The 19,494-nt window shown below is 38.3% G+C and overlaps 1 protein-coding gene across 3 annotated transcripts; it reads left to right on the forward strand.

The window, feature by feature from the left end:
- Window positions 1-1,159: 1,159 nt before the first annotated feature.
- Gng11 (G protein subunit gamma 11) lies at window positions 1,160-11,335 on the forward strand. 3 transcript variants are annotated; one of them, XM_085683979.2, is made up of 3 exons: window positions 1,160-1,363; window positions 4,568-4,722; window positions 8,132-11,335. In XM_085683979.2, the coding sequence occupies exons 1-2, from the start codon at window positions 1,268-1,270 to the stop codon at window positions 4,691-4,693; spliced, it is 222 nt and encodes a 73-aa protein (XP_085540105.1). In that variant the 5' UTR covers window positions 1,160-1,267; the 3' UTR covers window positions 4,694-4,722; window positions 8,132-11,335. The 3 variants fall into 3 exon arrangements, with proteins under 3 accessions (XP_085540105.1, XP_048292758.1, XP_085540104.1); XM_048436801.3 differs by lacking the exon at window positions 8,132-11,335 and adding an exon at window positions 4,820-4,977; XM_085683978.2 differs by lacking the exon at window positions 8,132-11,335 and having other exon boundaries at window positions 1,163-1,363; window positions 4,568-4,977.
- Window positions 11,336-19,494: the final 8,159 nt, after the last annotated feature.

Consider the following 19,494-nt stretch of genomic DNA (forward strand, 5'->3'; position numbering starts at 1 on the left):
ACTCTTCATCCGAATTTAACTATTAGTTGGGAAGTCGTCTCGGGGAAACACAGGGAGTATTCTATTGCACAGGTAGGTTTCCTACATTTACATTATGTGTTTGTTTTTTTCTCTCTCATCTTCGAGCATTAATGAACAATGGAACAAAGTTGACATTGCTCCTTAATATTTCCCAAAGCCTCTTTCCTGGCTATCCAAGTCTGCAGGTCTATGAAGATTGCTTTCTAGGAAGTGGGGAAAGCTATTCTACGTGACTGTGCTGCCTCCATCAAGGAAAGGAAGTCCACCAGGAGTTCAAAAACATAAAGCAAGAAACTTGCCCCTTCATGTAGATGTGTACTATGAAGTCTTGGGGGATGGGAGGAACTCTGGAGGGGGCTTTAGCTCCCTGTTTTCTAATCATGTCTTTTTATCTTCTCGGGGTTACAAAACTTCTCCCACCACCACCACCACCACAAAGTGAAAACTGTCTTATTGAAAATGCAGATAGTTATTTAACAACAGGAAAAACTCTTATCTCAAACTACTTTTCTCCTCCAAGCATATTTGTCAAAGGCCTTTTAAACTTTAACAAACGACGTGACACGTGTCAACACAATTCTGGTGGGAACTTGTGAAACCTAGCTGAGTTCCACATTGCGCTTCTTTCCTCCTTTTCAAATATCCACTTTCCCCACTACGTAAATGGAAAAGTTACATACTGTGTATTTTTAAAACTTGGAGAGGTGAAGGACCATTATTTCCTGTTGAGTAGTGTCCTTTTCCTGCCTTTAAACAAAATCCGGATGTAAGTTGGACGGGCACACACACACACACACACACACACACACACACACACACACAATAAAAATAAAGGAACAAAAGTAAAACTTTTGTGTTCAACCTAGCAGCTCCCGTGGGTGTGGCAAGGGTCCAGCTCCAGGCCTGCCCAGAGCTGCTACGTGGTCCAGCAGGGTATGCAGCCAGGAGGACATTTCATACTTAACCCTCGCCAAGCTGCCTGGATACAGGGCTGCTGGGCCTGGAGAAGCCGCCTGGAAGTTGCCTGGACTCTGGGAAAGGCCATCGGGAGCAGGCTTGGGCAGGAAACAGAGGCCCCCGGGAGCTGGGAGCGGAGGTTCCCCAGCCAGTCACGTCCTGCGAAGGGGGTGGGGAGATGGGGGACGGGTAGCCTGGGCCTGCGCATATTTGGGGACGCCTCCTGGTTCTAGGAGCTTCCAGTAGCTGCCTTGCACAAGTGACTCCTGGGCCCAGTTCTGGGGCAAAGATGCCTGCCCTTCACATCGAGGATCTGCCGGAAAAGGAAAAGCTGAAGATGGAGGTTGAGCAACTTCGCAAAGAAGTGAAGTTGCAGAGACAACAGGTAAGGTGGCCGGCTATTCCAGAATTCCTTCTCAGAAATATTAACAAGGTCAGAATATCACGGTTAACTGGTTTGGTTTTCTTCTGGCAGCTTCTCTGTAGAAGCCTGGAGCTGTTGGATGATGTGGGGAAATTGCTAAAGGTGTAAAGAATGAATCCGTAATTAATAAGAAATATAAAGTCAAATACCATCAAGATAGCCTAAAAAGAACATAAGCAATCTCCAAAACAACTGCTGACTTCTATTCTGGAATGAAAGAGTTCTTCTAAAAATACATTTTAAAACCTCCCAGTCATGTTAGCTTTGATTTTGCAAAGACCCTGACTCCACGGGGGCTTTAGAGCAAACTGCCTGAATTCCAGTTATTTGTTTGAACATCTTACACAGTTTTCAACTCTTTTTATAAGCATGCAAATGACTAATACAGTGTTTTCTGAACTTACTTATAAACATAATTATATTTATACTAAAGGACATATGGTTGCAAATTAAAAAAAAAAAACAAACAAAACAAAAAACGAGTACAGGCTGGGTGTGGCAGTCTGCGTCTGTAATTCCCAAGCACTTAGGAAGTGGAGACAGGAGAGTCAGAGTTCCAGGGCAGCCTAGCCAGAAAAAGAAAAAAAAAAATCAGGAGTTACCACGGAAACTCCATGGAAAGCTTGGGAGTTTTACTTCAGTTTCTTGCTGGTCGTAGGAGCCTTTTACATTCATCTTTTTATTCCGTCTGGCAACCTGTAGTTCAGGAAAGGACTTTCAGATAATTTGGTCATCTCTAAGAAAATTATTCTTTTCACTTCATCAAGAATATTTTGAACTGATTTTATTTTTAAAACTTTGGGATGCTGGGTTCCAAACTCAGGGCATTGCATATGTGGTCACTTCTGAGCCACACTCTGGACTATTTGATTTTTACGTTCTGTTTATAGTTTAATATTTGAAAAAAAATAAAAGAAGAAATGGAAATGAAGCGCATAAGTAAACAGAATGCAAACTCGCATCATAAGAGTTTTGTTATCCATCAGTGATCTTTGGAAGAGTCTGGAACTTTTTGAGTTTCACTATTTTATGCCCCCCCGCCGGGGGCCATTTAGCTATTTGCCTTATACAAATTCACACTGTTCGTAGATTCCACAGTGAGATATCTGCCTTTCTTGTAACTTTAAGTAGGTCATGTGATTCGAGGAATAGGGCCTTTGACAGAACCATAGAGCAATCTTCTTTCTTTGAAGGGCTGTTTTGGCTGGTGACAAAGCCCTGAGTTTGCCCGGAGAGATTGCACATTAAACAGCACTGCGTATACTGAAATAATGTTTTGCCTTTGCAAAGTTGAGCTGTTTGCATAGTTAACATCACTGGGTAGAAGTTACAGGGATGTATGGGAAAGGACAAGTTTCTTCTTTAAATTCAACTTGGACATCAGGCAGCATCCTGGTTGTGCCAGTGTAAAAAACAAGCATCTCTTGCTTACACTTTCTCTCTGGGAATCACCTCAAACCCTGGGCACACACGATTCAGGAAACTCTAAGTGTCTGCAAGGAAGACAGAAAGATTTAGGGTGATTCTTCCTAGACTCATAGAGGGCCATCTCAGGATTCAGCGTTCTCAAACATTTCATTTTCAGCATGACGCACAAAGGTCTCTATTAGTGCCAGGTGAGCACTGTGACTCTTAGACACCACTGGAGCCCTCACTTGAGCAAAGAAAAGCACTTCAGTCCCAGAGAGGCTAACTAATTCCTTCTTCAACACCACAGAGAACCACAATGCAGGTTCTTCCAGAGTGTTTCTGGGGAGCCCTCCATGTTATCCTGCCAGTCTCTGTTGACACCTGGGGTAGTGCTCCAGCACATTCACATCTGACTGCAGCTAACTAATTAGGGGTCAGATGTAGCCTCTCGATCCTAGAAGGAGCCGTTATCCGCTTTCGGAGATCACTGACATTTTCAGAAGCCCAGTGTAAAAACTTCTGCAGGAACAGTGGGGAACATGGATCATATCCAGATGTTTCACTGGACCCATAGACTCCAGGTTTTAACATTCTATTTATCAGCACTGAGAATTCCTCTAAAACACACAGACTATGAGTGCCAGCAATGGTCAGATTCTTGGCAGGATACTATTTATCACCACATTTTAATCCCTGTAACTGTTTGACCTATGAAAGTTTGGACCAGGGGTTCTACATAGTGCCATGCAAACACGGCTTTCAGTTACAGAAAGGAAAAAAGATATAATAATGAGATTTCTACTTGTGTTTATTTTTAAATCTCATTCTTTTATCATCACTGGTTTATGTTTCATAATTGTGTGTGATGTGTTAACACTGTGCTTGTACTTATTTATAATTGTCCATGTTTGGAGAGATATATGTAAACGTGTTTAGGGAGGCTCTCTTAAAGGGTACTAATTTAAATCACAAACCATTGTTGATAGCACCCATGTTACTTCACACTCTTACTTTCAAAATAGACCTTTATGTTTAGTCAGTCTTACTTTTCATTTCCCATTCATTCTCCTTTATTTATTTAAAAAAAAAACTGAAACTTGTCTCTTACTGGCAGAATTTTTGAAAAAACTATTTAATCCTTTCCCAGTAGAAGAAAAGTTTAAGCTGATCCTCTAAATGCCAGAATCTCAGATACCCCATAACCCCCTTAGAAAAGTCTTTATTATAGTCATCACCATACTCGTCAAAGGAATTCTGAGGCGCAACTTAGAGCTAGATGGGTGGACAAATATATCAGTTCCAGTCAGCCTTTCCCCGCCACTTCTGTGAACAGCACTATGACTCCATGGAGTTCTGGCGTGTGGCATAAGCGCTTGTATGACAACAGTGATGGGTGACTGACAGCTGACTGTCATGGAGAGAATTTGAAAATAGGTTTGTTACAAGTGTATTTCGGAGAGGAAGGAAATCACGTGACACATGAACAGAGATTTTCATGGATGAACTATTCCTCCAATGGCTTTCAAGCATTTGCTTCTTGAACAATAAAGTACTTTTCTCACAGACTATATCACATATATAAATAGAATAAAATAAAAATCTTAGAGCATGGGAAGAATTTTTGAAACATTATTTTTAAAAATTAAATCTTATTTACTAAATTTTAACAACTTCAAAAAAAGCCTATGGCAAAGTTCAATATTCCTGACCTAATTTGTTTCTTTTGATTCCCCGCTCCCTTTTTTGAAACTTCAGGTGTCCAAATGTTCTGAAGAAATAAAGAACTATATTGAAGAACGTGCTGGAGAGGATCCTCTGGTGAAGGGTATCCCAGAAGACAAGAATCCCTTCAAAGAAAAGGGCAGCTGTGTCATTTCTTAACTCTAGGGGAAACTCTATTCTCACTTGTGGCAAGTTGGTCTTTTATTTGTTTCACTTTCCCCTAAATAAAACCAAAGTATATGTTAAACAAGGGAAAAAATGTAATTGAGAAAAATACTGCTGCAGGCACTCTCCTGGAAATTCATGTGTGACTATGACGTGTGCCTGCTTGTGACCCGTGCTCAAGATACTACCGTCTTCAGAGAGCAGTTGTAGGAAGAAGGCATGACCCTCCCCTTTCAGTGAGCTGCTTGCTGTCTCCAATAAAGTTTGTCTCGGGAAAATTAGTGGTGGTGATTTAAGACAGCACATTTCATATATTAAATCTCGAATTTCCTTCTCTAACCTCCTCAGTGTTTGGGGGGGCTGTAAGACTGGGGATGCCATCTGATAAGTTTGCCAATCCCAGCTCTTCCTGATTCATGGGAGTTTACAATGCCAAGGTCTGACTTCTGGAATGTGTTTGATCTAACTTCAGCTATTAGGGAAGTGAGCGGGTAGAATTCCTAATGACATTAACAGGAGTTTGTGAGTCAGGAACCTTAGCATTTCCCGGGTTTGTGATCATCCACATTTGGTTTAAAGTGTTCCTCCAGCAGCCTTGGGAAAAGGACAAGACTGTGAATCAGAAAGAGAAGAAAGAGAAACCCTTCTCCCAGCAGGGCTTCCGTGGCCAACTCTGGCTTCCAAAGGCTAGCTCTTTTGTTGACACTCCATCCCCTTGCTCTCTCCACCTCTGGGGACGGTTCCACCCGAGTTTTGTGGCAACTGGGAAGATGTTTGAATATTTTCACCCACTCTGCCAGCCCGTTGTCGGCCCAGTTAAACATGCTTCTTTTTAATTTTCTCCAAAAATGACAGTGACTTTTGACAAACTATGAAAATCAATTGGCTGTTTTCATGTCAGCTTGCGGAAACTCGACATATACTCTATTCCCTCTGCTTCAGTGATGAGCATTGTAAGCATCTTTTTCCAATCATTGGTCCCACTTTCCTTGGTGACCTTGGCCTAGGTAGCTGTACACAGGAGGTAGAACAGGCCAGATACAATTCTTGCTGATATCCTCTATTAATGCACCTGTGACTAAGACCTCTGAGAAAAAGACATTTTTCCTCTTGTCAAAGCTTTCCCCCTTTCCTCTATCTTTTGTTTGGAGATTTGGGGAAAAACTAAAACAAAATATTTATTGGTAGGTTCTAGTTCAACTAGGTACAGTTACTAACTTGCTTTATGGCATTACATGTGGCACCAAAGCCTCTATTTCTCTTCCAGTTTATCTTTTCTCCTGGTGAGCTTAGTTTTGCAGGTTTTCCTTCCATGCCATGCCAGAGGACCCATGCCTCCAACAGCTTCCTGAAGTCTGTCAGCCTCCTCACTTGCAAAGCTTGTTTTTTCCCTGTCAACATGAGAACAGGATACTTGGGCTTTTGAAAAAGTAATTATATCAGACTTAACACAGGAGCTGTTTCCTTCAGTTTCCTGTCATTTTCCCAGTGATGACATCAATTGGGGTTACTGAGAGAGAGCCCAGGGATAATTTTAGCTCAGAGCACCAACTGCTGCAGGGAGGGTTTCAGAGTAGTGAGAACTTATTTCCCCCATTCACCATGGAACAATTGATAATTGGGGTGTGTTTCTGCTACTTGCCACTTACATTTAATGTGGCTTATGATTTTAATATCTTGGTGTTTATTAAGTTTGACTCTAATAAGCAGGTTCATTCCTTTTGATTTGTCTATTGGATTTTCTTTTTTGGATAAGGAAGCAAACATGTATTCTGTTTACACATATAACTTTAATAATCCAAAATAGGATCTCTGTTCCCTAACTGCTTAAGAGACATGCATACCAAACTGAATCCTACATTTCTATCCTTGTATTCAGTCACCCATTCATGAGAATCTGCATCCTCCAATCTGTTCCTTATGTCTCTTTCAGCCATAAAAGAAATTATTCAAGTTCTGTTTTCTCAATAAATAACCAGGCTTCTAGGGTTTTTTTTTTTTTTTACTAAATACGTTTTTGTTCTGTTTCATCATTTAACCAAGCCAACACAAAGAATCATATCTTCGTTTTCAAGTAATAAATGATAACTTGTAGCAGAAAAGTTTGAAAAATATGTATTTGAATGTATTATAGAAACAACATTTAACAAGTGACAATTTATTAAGTAGAAGTTAAATCATATGTTCAGTTCCTTTCAGCCATACAATTGTGTCATCAATCTATTAGATCACAAATGGTTGCCATGTTGTAAAAACCTATGGACCCAATACAATTTACTATTTTTTTCCTTTTATGGATCTTACTTTTGATGTCAAGTCTAAAAACTATTTGCCTATTGCTAGACTGAAGTGCTTTTTTCCTACATGGATTCTAAACAAGTTATTTTGTAGGTCTGTTGGACATTTTGAATCGGTTTTCATGGTGTGAGTTGTGTGGTTTAGATCGCAGTCTCATTTACTGTATGGATTTCTGAGAGGGGGTAATTCCTTGCTTCAGCACCCTTTACTAAAAAGGCTATCAATTCTTCTTTGAAGACATTTCTCCTTTGGTCGGAAGTCCATTGGTCATATCTCTGTTTACTTCTCCTTCGTTCATTTGTGTCTGCACCACGCTATCCTCTTTTGCACAGCAACAGCAGAAGAGAGAGGCCTTGCATTATTGCTCTTTGTAAATATTGATCATAGAGATTTGAAGAGAAGATAGATGACTGGGTACAGGTGATATCCTTACAAAATAAACACATGAATAGGCAATGGTGTATTACCAGGACTTGGGGTGTTGAAGCAGGGTTGGGAGTTTAAGGCCAGCCTTTGATACATAAAAAGTAGGAGTCCAATGAATCTAGTATTAGCTCCATGGGACTGAAAAATAGATAGTGATAGGCAGGAAGACAGATAGACAGACATTTGAGGTAGATAGAGATGGATAGAGATGCTAGATAGATAGACAGATAAACAGACAGATAGATAGACAATGTATTGCTCCTTTATCTTTTGTCTGACAACCATAGGAGCATGCTTTATTAGTTATGAAAAGGGTTTTGTAGATTCCTTGGGGGTTTTTATGTAGTCATCAGTAGTTTTTATTTTTCCGTTTATAATCTCTACTTAAATCTTCTTTGGCTGCAGTGACTAGACATTTCAATATCATGCTCAGTTGATGTGATAAGATCAGTTCCACAAATGTGTCAACAATTTATTTAAAAAATTAGAAATACATCTTTAAAATCATTGTTTAAAAGGTAATGTAAAAATGTGAAGAGAAAACTTTAAAAGTTTTACTAAAATATATAGACTATTGATAACCTCAAGGTAGAAAAAATTTTCATAAATGTTATACATACCAATATAGGCACAAAGTGAAAAGAAACATGAGCAAGATAAAATTCTATTTAACTACATTACAATTTATTTCTTTTGTATCCCATGCAGCTGAAGAAAAACGAACAGTTGAAGCAAACATCTTTTATTATTTCTCTTCCACAACACCAAGAAACCACAAGTAGGACCCTCCACAGCACCAGTGCACCTGTTAGCCTAACCAAGGCTCAAAGTTCATGCAAGAAGATAAAAACTAGACCAACCAAAAAAAAAGAAAAAAAGGAGACCATGAGAGGAAAACTAGCACAGAATCAACAGAATACTTTCAAAATAATCAGACTACTCTTGAAAATTCTTTATCATAAAAATCCAGCAAATCTATAATCTTATTGTGATAAGATAAAAAGATTATGCCAATGACAACAGGATTCAGATGTTAGAATTATATGATAAGAGTTATAAACAAGCATGATAAAGATTCAACATCAATTACAAAGTCTCTTGATGTTAAAATAAAAGGATGAAAAGGAAAGAAGAGACAATTTCAGGGGAGTGATGTGGGATTTCCCTCTGTATGCTGCGAATGTCATTGGTTAATAAAGAAACTGGCTTGGCCTGATAGGGTAGAACAGAGCTAGGTAGGGAAAACTAAACTGAATGCTGGGAGAAAGGAGGCAAAGTCAGGAGAAGTCATGGAGCCGCTGCTAGAGACAGACATGATGAAACCTTGCCATTAGGCAGTAAGCCTCATGGTAAAATATAAAATAATGGAGATGGGTTAATTCTAGATAAAAAAAAAAAAGCTAGCTAGCAATATGCTGAAGCAATTGGCCAAGCAGTGATTTAATTAATACAGTTTCTGTGTGATTATTTAGAGGGTCTGGGCGGCCATGAAACAAACAAGCGGCCTCCTACTACAGGTGAGTAGTAAAATTTATATGAAGAATTTCAGTAGGATTTACATATGTCAGTCTGACTGGATATACTCAACAGTATAAGGATGAAAGGATAGAGCAAATGGACTTAAAGATAGGCCTTTCTCATGTTGAATGACAGAAGATAAATTAAAAGTTGAGCTCACAGAACAAAGTATCTAAACTGGTATCATCCAAGTGGTAGAAACAGTAAAACACGTAGAACTGACAGATCAGTAAGAAATAAACATAATAAAAGAAAGTTTGAAAAACAAAAGAAAACAAAACAAAAAACAAAGAAAAAAATCTACAGGTTCAAGAAGCTGATCAAACCACATGCAGGGTAATGCTAAAGAAATACACACTAGGATGTGCCATAATCAAATGGTTTAAAACTAAGAAACAAGAAAACAATACTTTGTAAAAGATTTGCTTTCATTTTATGTGTTTGAGTGTTTTTCCTGCATGTACTTATGTGCACCATGTGAATGCCTGGGTGCCCAAGGAGCCAGAAAAACAAAGAAACATTGGATCCCTAAGAACTATAGTACCAGACAGTTTTAAGTCTCTGTGTGGTACTGTAAAGTAAGCCTGGATCCTCTGTAAGAGCTACAAGTGCTCTTAACCACTGAACCATCCCTCCAGACCCCAAGAAACAATACTTTTTAAATCACTGGAAAATGTTACATTTTGTTTGAAGAAAAAAAACCTTGAATTAAATGTATTTATTTATTCTTAGTAACAGTGGAGGTCAAAATGGAAAAATTATCTTTTAAATGCTAAATGAGAAAAAAATTCAAAACAGTTAACATCAAATCTCATACCTGTGAAACTACCCCACAGATATGAAGAGTAAATGAAGTCATTACCAGATGACGGAAAATTAAGAGAAATTGTTTTTTGCTGATCTCTTAAAAAATAAAGGAAGTTCCCAAAACGAAAATAACATACAAACAGTAACAGAAAGGCCTCCACAATAAGAAGAAGAAATTTAAAGCAGATAACAAATGTACAAATTGTAAACACTTTAAAAAATAGTATAAAAGCATGTAAAATTATTTAAGTCATTGCACGTCTGATATGGTGCCAATGAACTAATCTGGGTAGCACACTGGAAAAAAAAATAGTGTAAATGTAGTTAATTATTTAACATGAAAATTCTACTATGGTCTTACTATGCTTGGCCTTGATCTATGCCGAATGAATACAGCAACAAGTCTTTAACATCAGATATTTATTTAGTAGTCTTGAGACAAGACCTTACTGTATAACCCTGAGTGGCCTGGAAATCACTATATAGACTAAATTGGCTATGAAGTAACAGAGATTCTCCTGCTTCTGTCTTTGAGTACTGAGATTATAGGTGTGTACTACCACACATGGCTACACGTCAGACTTTATAGAAAGCATAACCCCTCATAACTACAGTGACAAGTTAGACAATGTCTTTCATGTTAGAGAATTCGTGGAATTGATAACTAACCAGACACTATTAGAACTTGGTGTAGGAGGTCCTTCTGTTTATGTGTTGCTTTCATTGCTTGAATAAAGAAAGTACCTTGGCCTCTTGATAGGGCAGAACTTAGGTAGGTGGAGTAGACAGAACTAAATGCTGGGAAGAAGGGCAGAGAGAGCTCTCTTGGAGACACCATGGTTCTCCTGCCTGAGACAGATGCTGGTTAGAATCTTTCCCGGTAAGCCATGACCTTGTGGTGATATACAGAGTGTTAGAAATGGGTTAAATCAGGATGTGAGAGTTGGCTAATAGGGGGCTAGAGATAATGGGCCAGGCAGTGATTTGACTGATACAATTTCTGTATGGTTATTTTGGGTGTAAGCTAGCCGGGCGGCTGGAACAAACAAAGGGCCACCCCACACCCCATGAAAAAGAAATTGCATAGTAGACTATGTTGTATAAAATAGAGTAAGTCATAAAGAAGTTTGGGGTGGTTTTTTTTATTGTTTTCATTGAGCTATACATTTTTTTTCCACTTCCCTTCCTCCCTGCCCTCTCTGCTTATCCATATATTTTCCACTATTTTCTCAGGATTGGAATAATTTTATCACATTGATTATTTAATTTAGTTTTTGAAAGTATTCTGGGGGGTAATATGCATAATTTCCTTAGCCATGTAGCAATTGTAAGCAGCACCCTGTTCTTGAAACACTTCATAACTCTGCCTGTCTTACAGGAACTAATGCATTTGAGGTGTGAACTGAATGATTAAGTAACTGATCTGATGTGTCTTCTAGCATCATTATAGCTGGTTACTACAGCCTAGAAAAGTTTGACCTTGATGTTTGGTGGTGTAATGTTTTAAAGTATCTCATTCTAGTTTTCTTGGTTGGTTGACTCGTTGGATTTCTGTAATCACAGTCTAATACAATTATAGTAATTTTAGTCTGTGCCAATTGCATGAATTCAACTTTCATAAAAAAATCACAACTCTAAATTACTTTGACAGTGATGAACTCTAATTATACATCAAATAGCGTTTCTCACTTGTTGAGCAATATAATCTCTCATTTTAGTGCCAGAAGTCATCTGACAGAAGTTACATGAATTATGTAGATTGACTATAAGATTTTCTTGAAAATGGCCAACTATTAAGGAGTAGTTAGCCACCCCTAGAGAGCTGTTTACAGGTGCCACAGAATCACTTCTTTGAAGTGATCAGACTCATCATTCTGTGAAATAACTTGATTTTGCTTAATCAGGGTAACTATGGGCTTTAGTGTGTCTCCCTTCAGCCTTCTCTTGTAGTAGTCTGAGACAGACAGTGCTAAATGGTAGATTTCAGAGTCTTCATTTTGGAATGAATGAGTCTAATTCCCCTAGTCGATGTCTAGAAATGTTATGACCATTAAATCAATCATGTCTTGATGCTCACAGCTGCTTATCACTAACTAGCATCAAAATTTTTTAAAAAGTAATCAGAATGCGTACTAGAATATATTAATGATTCCATAGCAATGATAAATTCATTCAAACTTGCACAGTTATAATACTGCATAGGAAAAGAAGAAAAGGAGTTTGGTCATGCTTCATTGAGTATTTTTAAATAGTGCAGATCCTAAATGTATCTCAATCTAAGAAGAAAGAAACGTTTAAATTTATATTAAACATTGTAAATATGTAATTTGAATATCCTGTTACCTGGCATAGTTCAGTGATTGCTTGAAGATTGCTTGAAACATCCACTGTTGCTCAAATGTTCCCTTCAAGGACTGAAGTCTTGTACCAATGCAGAGCATTTTACCATGGATGTCTTGCTCTGTAATTACTATGATACAGACCTGATAATCTATTTCATTTCTTTTCATAGATCTTTAAAAGAACTTCATGGTAATGTCTACATATACATATATTATTGAAGTGTAAATGCAAATGTGAGTCAATGAATTAATACATCTTAATATTTAGATTTTTCAGCATGATGATATGATGGTTAATCTTAGCTGTCAAATTCATGAGGTTTAGGATTACTATGGAAACATATCTGTGGGCATCTGTCTGAGGGATTATCTAGAGTATGTTAATTATCATGGGAAGATCCACCCTAGATGTGGGCTGCAGCGTTCCCTAAGCTAAAGCAGTCATTGCTATATGTTTCCTGTCTGTGAAGGCATGTGATCATGTGACCAGCCTTCTGCTTCTGTAGCTGTCATACCTTCCTGGCATGATGCACTTGTAGTTCCTGGACATGTAAACAAAATAAATCTGTTTTTTTTTTTTAACTCTTTACTCTTTGGGGTTAAAGCTTCTAAATAATCACACTGAAACTTACTATTTCTTATGAACACCCAGCCTTACCTTGGCTTATTTCTAGATAGCTTTTCTAAACTTAAATTATTCCATCTACCTTTTGCCTCTGGGCTTTTATCTTTGTCTATTCTATATACCCTTCTTTACTTCACAGTCTGTGGTTTGCTGTATAGCTGGATGACTGGCCCCTGATGTCCTTTCTCCTTCTTTCCTTGTTCCTCAATTGACCTCTTATCTTTTTCCTTCTATCTATTTTTGTTGCCTTCCAGTTCTGCCTATCCCTTGCCTGCCCAGCTATTGACCATTCAGCTCCTTATTAGACTAATCAGGTGTCTTAGATAAACAAAGTAACTCAGCTTTACAAAGTTAACCATGTATAACATAAAAGAATGCAACATATCTTTGCATTATTAAACAAATATTTCAAAGCATAAACAACTATAACACACCTTTAATATTCTATGACCTAAACCCTTCCTTCTTTAAGTTGCTTTTGTCATAGAACTAGACAAGTAACTAACTAAGATAAAAGAATAAGTTAAAAAATTTAAAATCATTCACTAAAATTTGATTTAACAAATGAATAATGAGTGAAAGACCTATAAATATAACATGTTGTCATAAAGTTCACAAAGCAATTGTTCACAGACTTTCAGAACAGACAGTTACAATAAATGGCAGTGACATTTATCAAATACTAAACTAATTTCACTGTAGATTGTGCTTGGGAGGAAACATAACTAAATTATTCAACTAAGACTAGAACATTTTTGACTTTTCTTCTGGTAAAAGCAGCTTGACTGCAGGAGTAAAAAATGTGTATTAAATTAAGAGAAAAAAGTTCTTTTATTGATTATAGATTGATTAACAAGAAGTCATTTCATCAAATGTTTATAGAAAAACTGACAATCTTCTAGTTAATTGGGTGTGCTATTGTTAGTAGTACATTTCAGGAATACACTTTTAGTTACCGTACTTAACAGACTATTTCAAATTCTGTTAGTTAAAACAAACTACTTATTGTTTTTCAGTAGCTTGTTTTTCAGTGCAGAGCTATTCTGGCTCTGCACTGGTCTTGAATGGTTTTGATGGGTCATCTATGTTCAGCACGTGCATCAGTGGGAGTTTACTGATTACTGGATATTGGCTAGAAGTTGACCAAAGCGAGCTAGGTGACTAAATCTGATACCATTTATCTTCGCACAGACTTGACTAAGCTTTTAAGAATGCGAGACTAGAAAAAGAACTGGACACCACCACTTAACCTGTACTAAGTTATCCAAAGTGAGATATTAGAACACACCACAGTCAAGGAGAATGAAGACAGGTGCCCTTTCCTGAGAAGGAAAACTTCAGAAAGGCATGAGTTAACAGACACAGACACAGGAAGAGTAGGGAATTTAAGTCATTTTACATAAAATCGGCCCAATTGACTAAGAATCATAGGTTCAGTCCTAGGCTGAAGAAGCCAATCAAAATAACCCCAAAGAATATATGGAACAGAAAAATAAAGACACTGTATCTAGATCATTCATGAGGTTTGGTACTAAAGACAAAAGATGGTAATGATCTGGCTAGTAGTTCACTCAGGTAAAAGGGAGACTGTCAACGGTGTTGGAAGACAAAGCGCAGGACGAGCTGGAATTCTAGAACTTACCAGCCCTCATGCCTTACGCAGTATTGTAAGCATGCTATGTCTGAAACATAGGCAGTCACATGTTGTGCTCCCAAAATGTCAGAGTTTATTGAATAACATTAAATTCACAAGCTATATTGGTTTTCTTGATTGAAATTTGCCAAGGATTCCAGATTTCCCTTGATATGTGACTGCTGGCAAGCACAGGTTCTCTTCTTCCAATCTTAACTACTAATCCTCGCAGATTGCACATGGCATATCACACAGAAATATCAATATATGGACATTTGTAGACTATATCATATCTAGAATCGGTTTTTTAAAGCCATAATAGTAGCAAAGGGGTTTAAAGAGGCTTACCTTGGAAACAGAGGCAAAAGGCTGGTGGACATGTAAAGTGAACCCTTCAGGGGTTATATACAGGACCCACCATAGGGTCAAACTACAGGTTCAGATTTGAGTCCGCCTTGGGGTTAAAACATATAGTGCAGATGCAGGACCATGAAGGATCAGAGGCAAAGGTCAGAATCTAATTCATGTGGACAAATGAGTGACCAGCAATTTGAGTAGCCCACACCATTAACGGGACCAATCAGAGCTGAGTCCTCTGGAACAGTCAGGAGTTCTGTGTCTGTCTGTTCCTTGGCACTTACACTGGGTGGTTAGACGGCAGGAAATTGGTCAACACATTGTTACGTTTTCTCATTTGTGGGTCTCAGATAAGATTATCACACTCTTTTCCATATCTAATGTATTTTATTAATTCTTGGGCCCAATTTCCCTGCTCTGATTTTAGTACATCTGTGTGTCCATGTGACTCTGACTAGATACATTGATAATGTGATATTTTTCACTTTTAGAAACAAGTTATTTGTCAGTCTGTGCCTCATGGGTGGTGCTCAACAAGTGCTGTGTGTCTGTGAAAATTCCTTTAAATCATAAAAATGCTGCTTATAAGATGGAGTCAGGTAAAGCTCTTTGTGTATGATTGAGGTACCATGAGATACCCCTTTCACATTGGTATGTCTGTTGATGTTGCCCTTATTTTGGTCTTGTTTTTAACAAGAATTAAAGAAATAGGGATCATGAATTTGAAAGAGGATGGAGGGATGGAATACAGGAGAAAGGCTCTAGAAAGGAAAGAAAAGGGGGAAATGATAAAAATTATATTTAAATTCAAAAAGAAAAAAATTGGAATGACCTAGGGCAAGACATAGCCTGAAAGTTCCTGTTTTGTTCAATATAGAGAACTAAGAGCAGGGCACAACTTGATATCAATATATGAAAAACTTAATTATACATATTATAAAAAGTTTAAGGACAAAAGTCCTGACTCTGGCAGTCATCTTTGCCCAGTGTCAAGATGTGGCCACCTAGGCCCAGTATGTCACTGTGTGGCCATCTATGTTTTGTACGTCAAGGTGTAGCCACCTATGCCCAGCGTGTCAAGGTGTGATAGGGGAGTTCAGCCAATCATATTCTGTTTTCGGGGCGTGCCGCCCTCAGGCAATAGCCTGCCTATAAACCTTGCAAATGCGCTCCGCTAGCTCTCTTTTCGCCTGGCTCCTGTGTCCGGACAGATCGGTTGGATTCTGGTGTAAGCTGTTATAAGTCTTACTTCTGTTTATTAAAGCTATATATTTTGTATCAAGATAGTCTGGGGACTTTTCTTTACCAATCGCCCTGCAGCTTCAAAGGTCTGGGTACCTATGTCCAGTATGTATGTCAAGCACAAAGTCAAGTACTGGTGAAAATTAGGGAAAGGATATTTACTCAGTGTGCACTGGAAAGAGAAAATGATACAAAAGTATAAGTGATATCAAGTTCATCTTTGTCATATGGATATTAACAACAAATTTAAGAGGAAAATTTGGGACAATGAGCAAGAGGTGGAACTAATAAAGCAGTTCGCATCAAGTGTGGCCTTGGACAGTGTCCCAGTCTGGCCCTTGCTGCTGGAGAAGATGAGCAGGCTCTGAGATGACCACTCCTCCAGGGTGAAGCCTCTTTTCCTGGACAATTGCCCCTTTCTTGTGTGGTGCTTCTGTTCCTGAAGCCATAGAAGCTGCAAGTTTAGGACTGGGACTGTCAAAATTTGGGTACTTTGTTTCTGTTTTTTGTTTTTTTGATTTTTGTTTATTGACTTTTGAGACACGGTTTCTCTGTACTTTTGGTGCCTGTCCTGGAACTAGCTCTTGTAGACCAGACTGGCCTCGAACTCAGAGATCCGCCTGCCTAATTTGGGTACTTTGTATATGTGTTGGGGGCTGGGCTGTAGTGGAACAGACATCAGTAAAGCTGATATAACAAAGACAGTATGATACCTCTTACTTGCCTGTTTTTACCTTCATCCTTGACAAAGAGTGAGACAGGTAGGTATCAACAGTTTCAGGTGGGCACTTCTTGTGTGATTACTACTCCTGTATGTAGGGGTAAGCAGGTGACCCCGAAGTGAAGGAAACAAATACAAAGTGAAGATGGAGGTACAAAGTTTTATTCTGTTTTTGGTTTTTTTTTTGTTTTGTTTTGTTTTTGTTTTTTGTTTTTTGGGGTTTTTTTTTTTTTGTGGACCGAACTGAGGAGTCAGTGCTTTGCAGCCAAAGTTGTTTGCAAGTACTTGCATTGTGCATGTCAGAAAATGAATAACCTCTTGAAAATTAATTTTACATGACTATTAGACATTAATTTTGGGGAAGCAGAACACTGAAGGATCTGATTGTGTTTCTCTGGCATGCTCTAAAGTTGAAGAAAAAAAATTCTGTATTGTGGTCATCTCTTCATGCAGAGGAACTCATCTTTAAAAGAGTGAAACTCAAAGGAGGTTCAGACCTCTATTTTTGTCCCCAGTAATGACCACAGTGAGAGTGTAAGCCAATCCTACCAGTACTTCATAAGCCAAAACGTCATGCCCCCCTCTATATATCCCTCCCCAGCTCAACCTCTGGGGCAGCCTGAATTGCTTTCTGTGTTTCTTCCCACACTGCAGAAACAGACAGCAAGGAGAATGATGCCCATAGAACTTGAGTTGACCATGTTTCTCTGATTTTTTATTAATCGTGCTTCAGTTGCCGGCGGGACAGAAACCTCTGTTTACCTGTCCCTTTCATACTACATGTTAGAACCCATTAAGGGCTGATTTAGAGGAATAACCAGTAGTTTGATTAAATTAATCTCAGAGAAACTGAAACAATAACAAAAAATAGAAAGATATTTACATTATAGAGTGTACATATATGATGTGTGTTTGAGTCCATGCAAAGAATTCATCCCTTCCCTCCCACCCCCGGTTATTATAATCTTTTTATTTTTTTATTGATATTTATTGAGCTCTACATTTTTCTCTGCTCCCTTCCCTGCCTCACCCCTCCCTTCTTCAACCTTCCCCCAAGGTCCCCATGCTCCCAATTTACTCAGGAGATCTCGTCTTTTTCTACTTTCTGCTTCCCATGCAGATTAGATCTATGTAGGTCTCTCTTAGTGTCCTCATTGTTGTCTAAGTTCTCTGAGATTTTGGTTTGTGGGCTGGTTTTCTTTGCTTTATGTTTAAAAACCACCTATGAGTGAGTACATGTGATTATTGTCTTTCTGTGTCTGGGTTACCTCACTCAAAGTAATGTTTTCTTCCTCCATCCAATTTCTTGCAAAATTCAAGATGTCGTTTTTTGTTTGTTTGTTTTGCTCTGTAGAATTCACCTCTTATTGCAGATTCTAGTCAATAAGTGTTTGCAGGCTATTGGGTAAGAGTCCATCTTTTCACAGCATATACTAACAAAATTAATCTTGACCAAAAATAGGCCTGCCTGTTACTCTGGGGTATCTCTTTAAGTCCTTTGAATGTCCTGCCTAAGAGATTCTTTGTTTACTTAAAAGGGCTGAGCCATACCAGAAAGTCCATATGCTTGATTGTCACAAGACCTGAAAATTTTGACCAGTGGACAATGAATCCCCAACAAACACTGATTAGCAAGACTGGGGTGAACTTCTCTTTTGGACACAGTCCATGTACTTTGTGATACTTTGGTTCTGAGAGAGGAGGCTGTCAATGTTTTTTCTAGGAGAGAGCAGGTGGCAGCTTATGCTTAGGCATTACTTGTACTCTGCCCCATACATAGTTTTGCTCGACAACTTTTTATTGGTATTCTTTAGTTTTAAGAAACCTTAGCTGTGAGTCTCCAAACTTTCACTATGTTTCAAGTCCGGTAAATTTGCAACTCTAGGAGTGCCTTGAGGGAATGCTGAACTTATAATTGGCATCACAAGTAAAGTCAGTCTTACAGACTGTGTATACTCAAACTTCTATAATAGAGGAGGGAACCATAAGATAGTGACCTTTATAAAGGTCATGCAGCAAATTAATGGCAGAGCCACAATGAGATACAGGGCTTGTAGTCTCCATGTTTAAAGGTTTCTTCCCGTGTCTGTGCCTATTCGTGCCGCTTGCCAACATTTGCCCAGTGTATCCGACTGAGTGCCAAGGGCCCAGTACACACATTAACTTACCTTAGCCTCACAAAGTCCCTATGCATTTGTGAAAGGATTATAGTTCTTTTATAATGACAACACTGAGGCTTGAAGAACTTAAGTCAACTTCCCTGGGTATGAGTTTTAAATGGCGGAGCAAGGATCCAAACCTGGGGCTCTGATTCAATCGATCTTCTTGGAATCACCAACTGTATTACATTCTGTGCTGTTAAATATTCCGCTTTTGAAATAAGTAAATTTAATTTTTTTCATGTCACAGGGTTACCGGTGTAGATAATATAACAAACAGTCACATTATGTCTTTTGTACGTAACATAGTTAGTATTTGTAAATAGGATAAATTAATGAATGAGGATGAAAGATTTAGAGTATAGTTGAAAGGCATCATACATCTTCCACATTATTATTGAAACCATGAATTTTTCTTCATTTGTTTTTTTTGTCTCCTCTTTCTTCTTTCTCTTTCTCACCTCTCTTGCTTTGTATTATTCTCATTTTTTATTTCTATCACCACCTCAACTACTACACAAAATGGTTAAATTAATCTTTAACTCCTGAATTTTCTTAAAACTGAGTTAAGTCCCAATTTCTGTGAGTGGACCATTGTGTGTTTTTGTTAAATAGAATTTGGTATGTGCTCTTGTACATGGTAATACATTGCACCAAAAAGCATGAA

Source organism: Myodes glareolus, chromosome 25 (genome assembly GCF_982192425.1).
Source record: "Myodes glareolus chromosome 25, mMyoGla1.1, whole genome shotgun sequence".
Taxonomy (NCBI): domain Eukaryota; kingdom Metazoa; phylum Chordata; class Mammalia; order Rodentia; family Cricetidae; genus Myodes; species Myodes glareolus.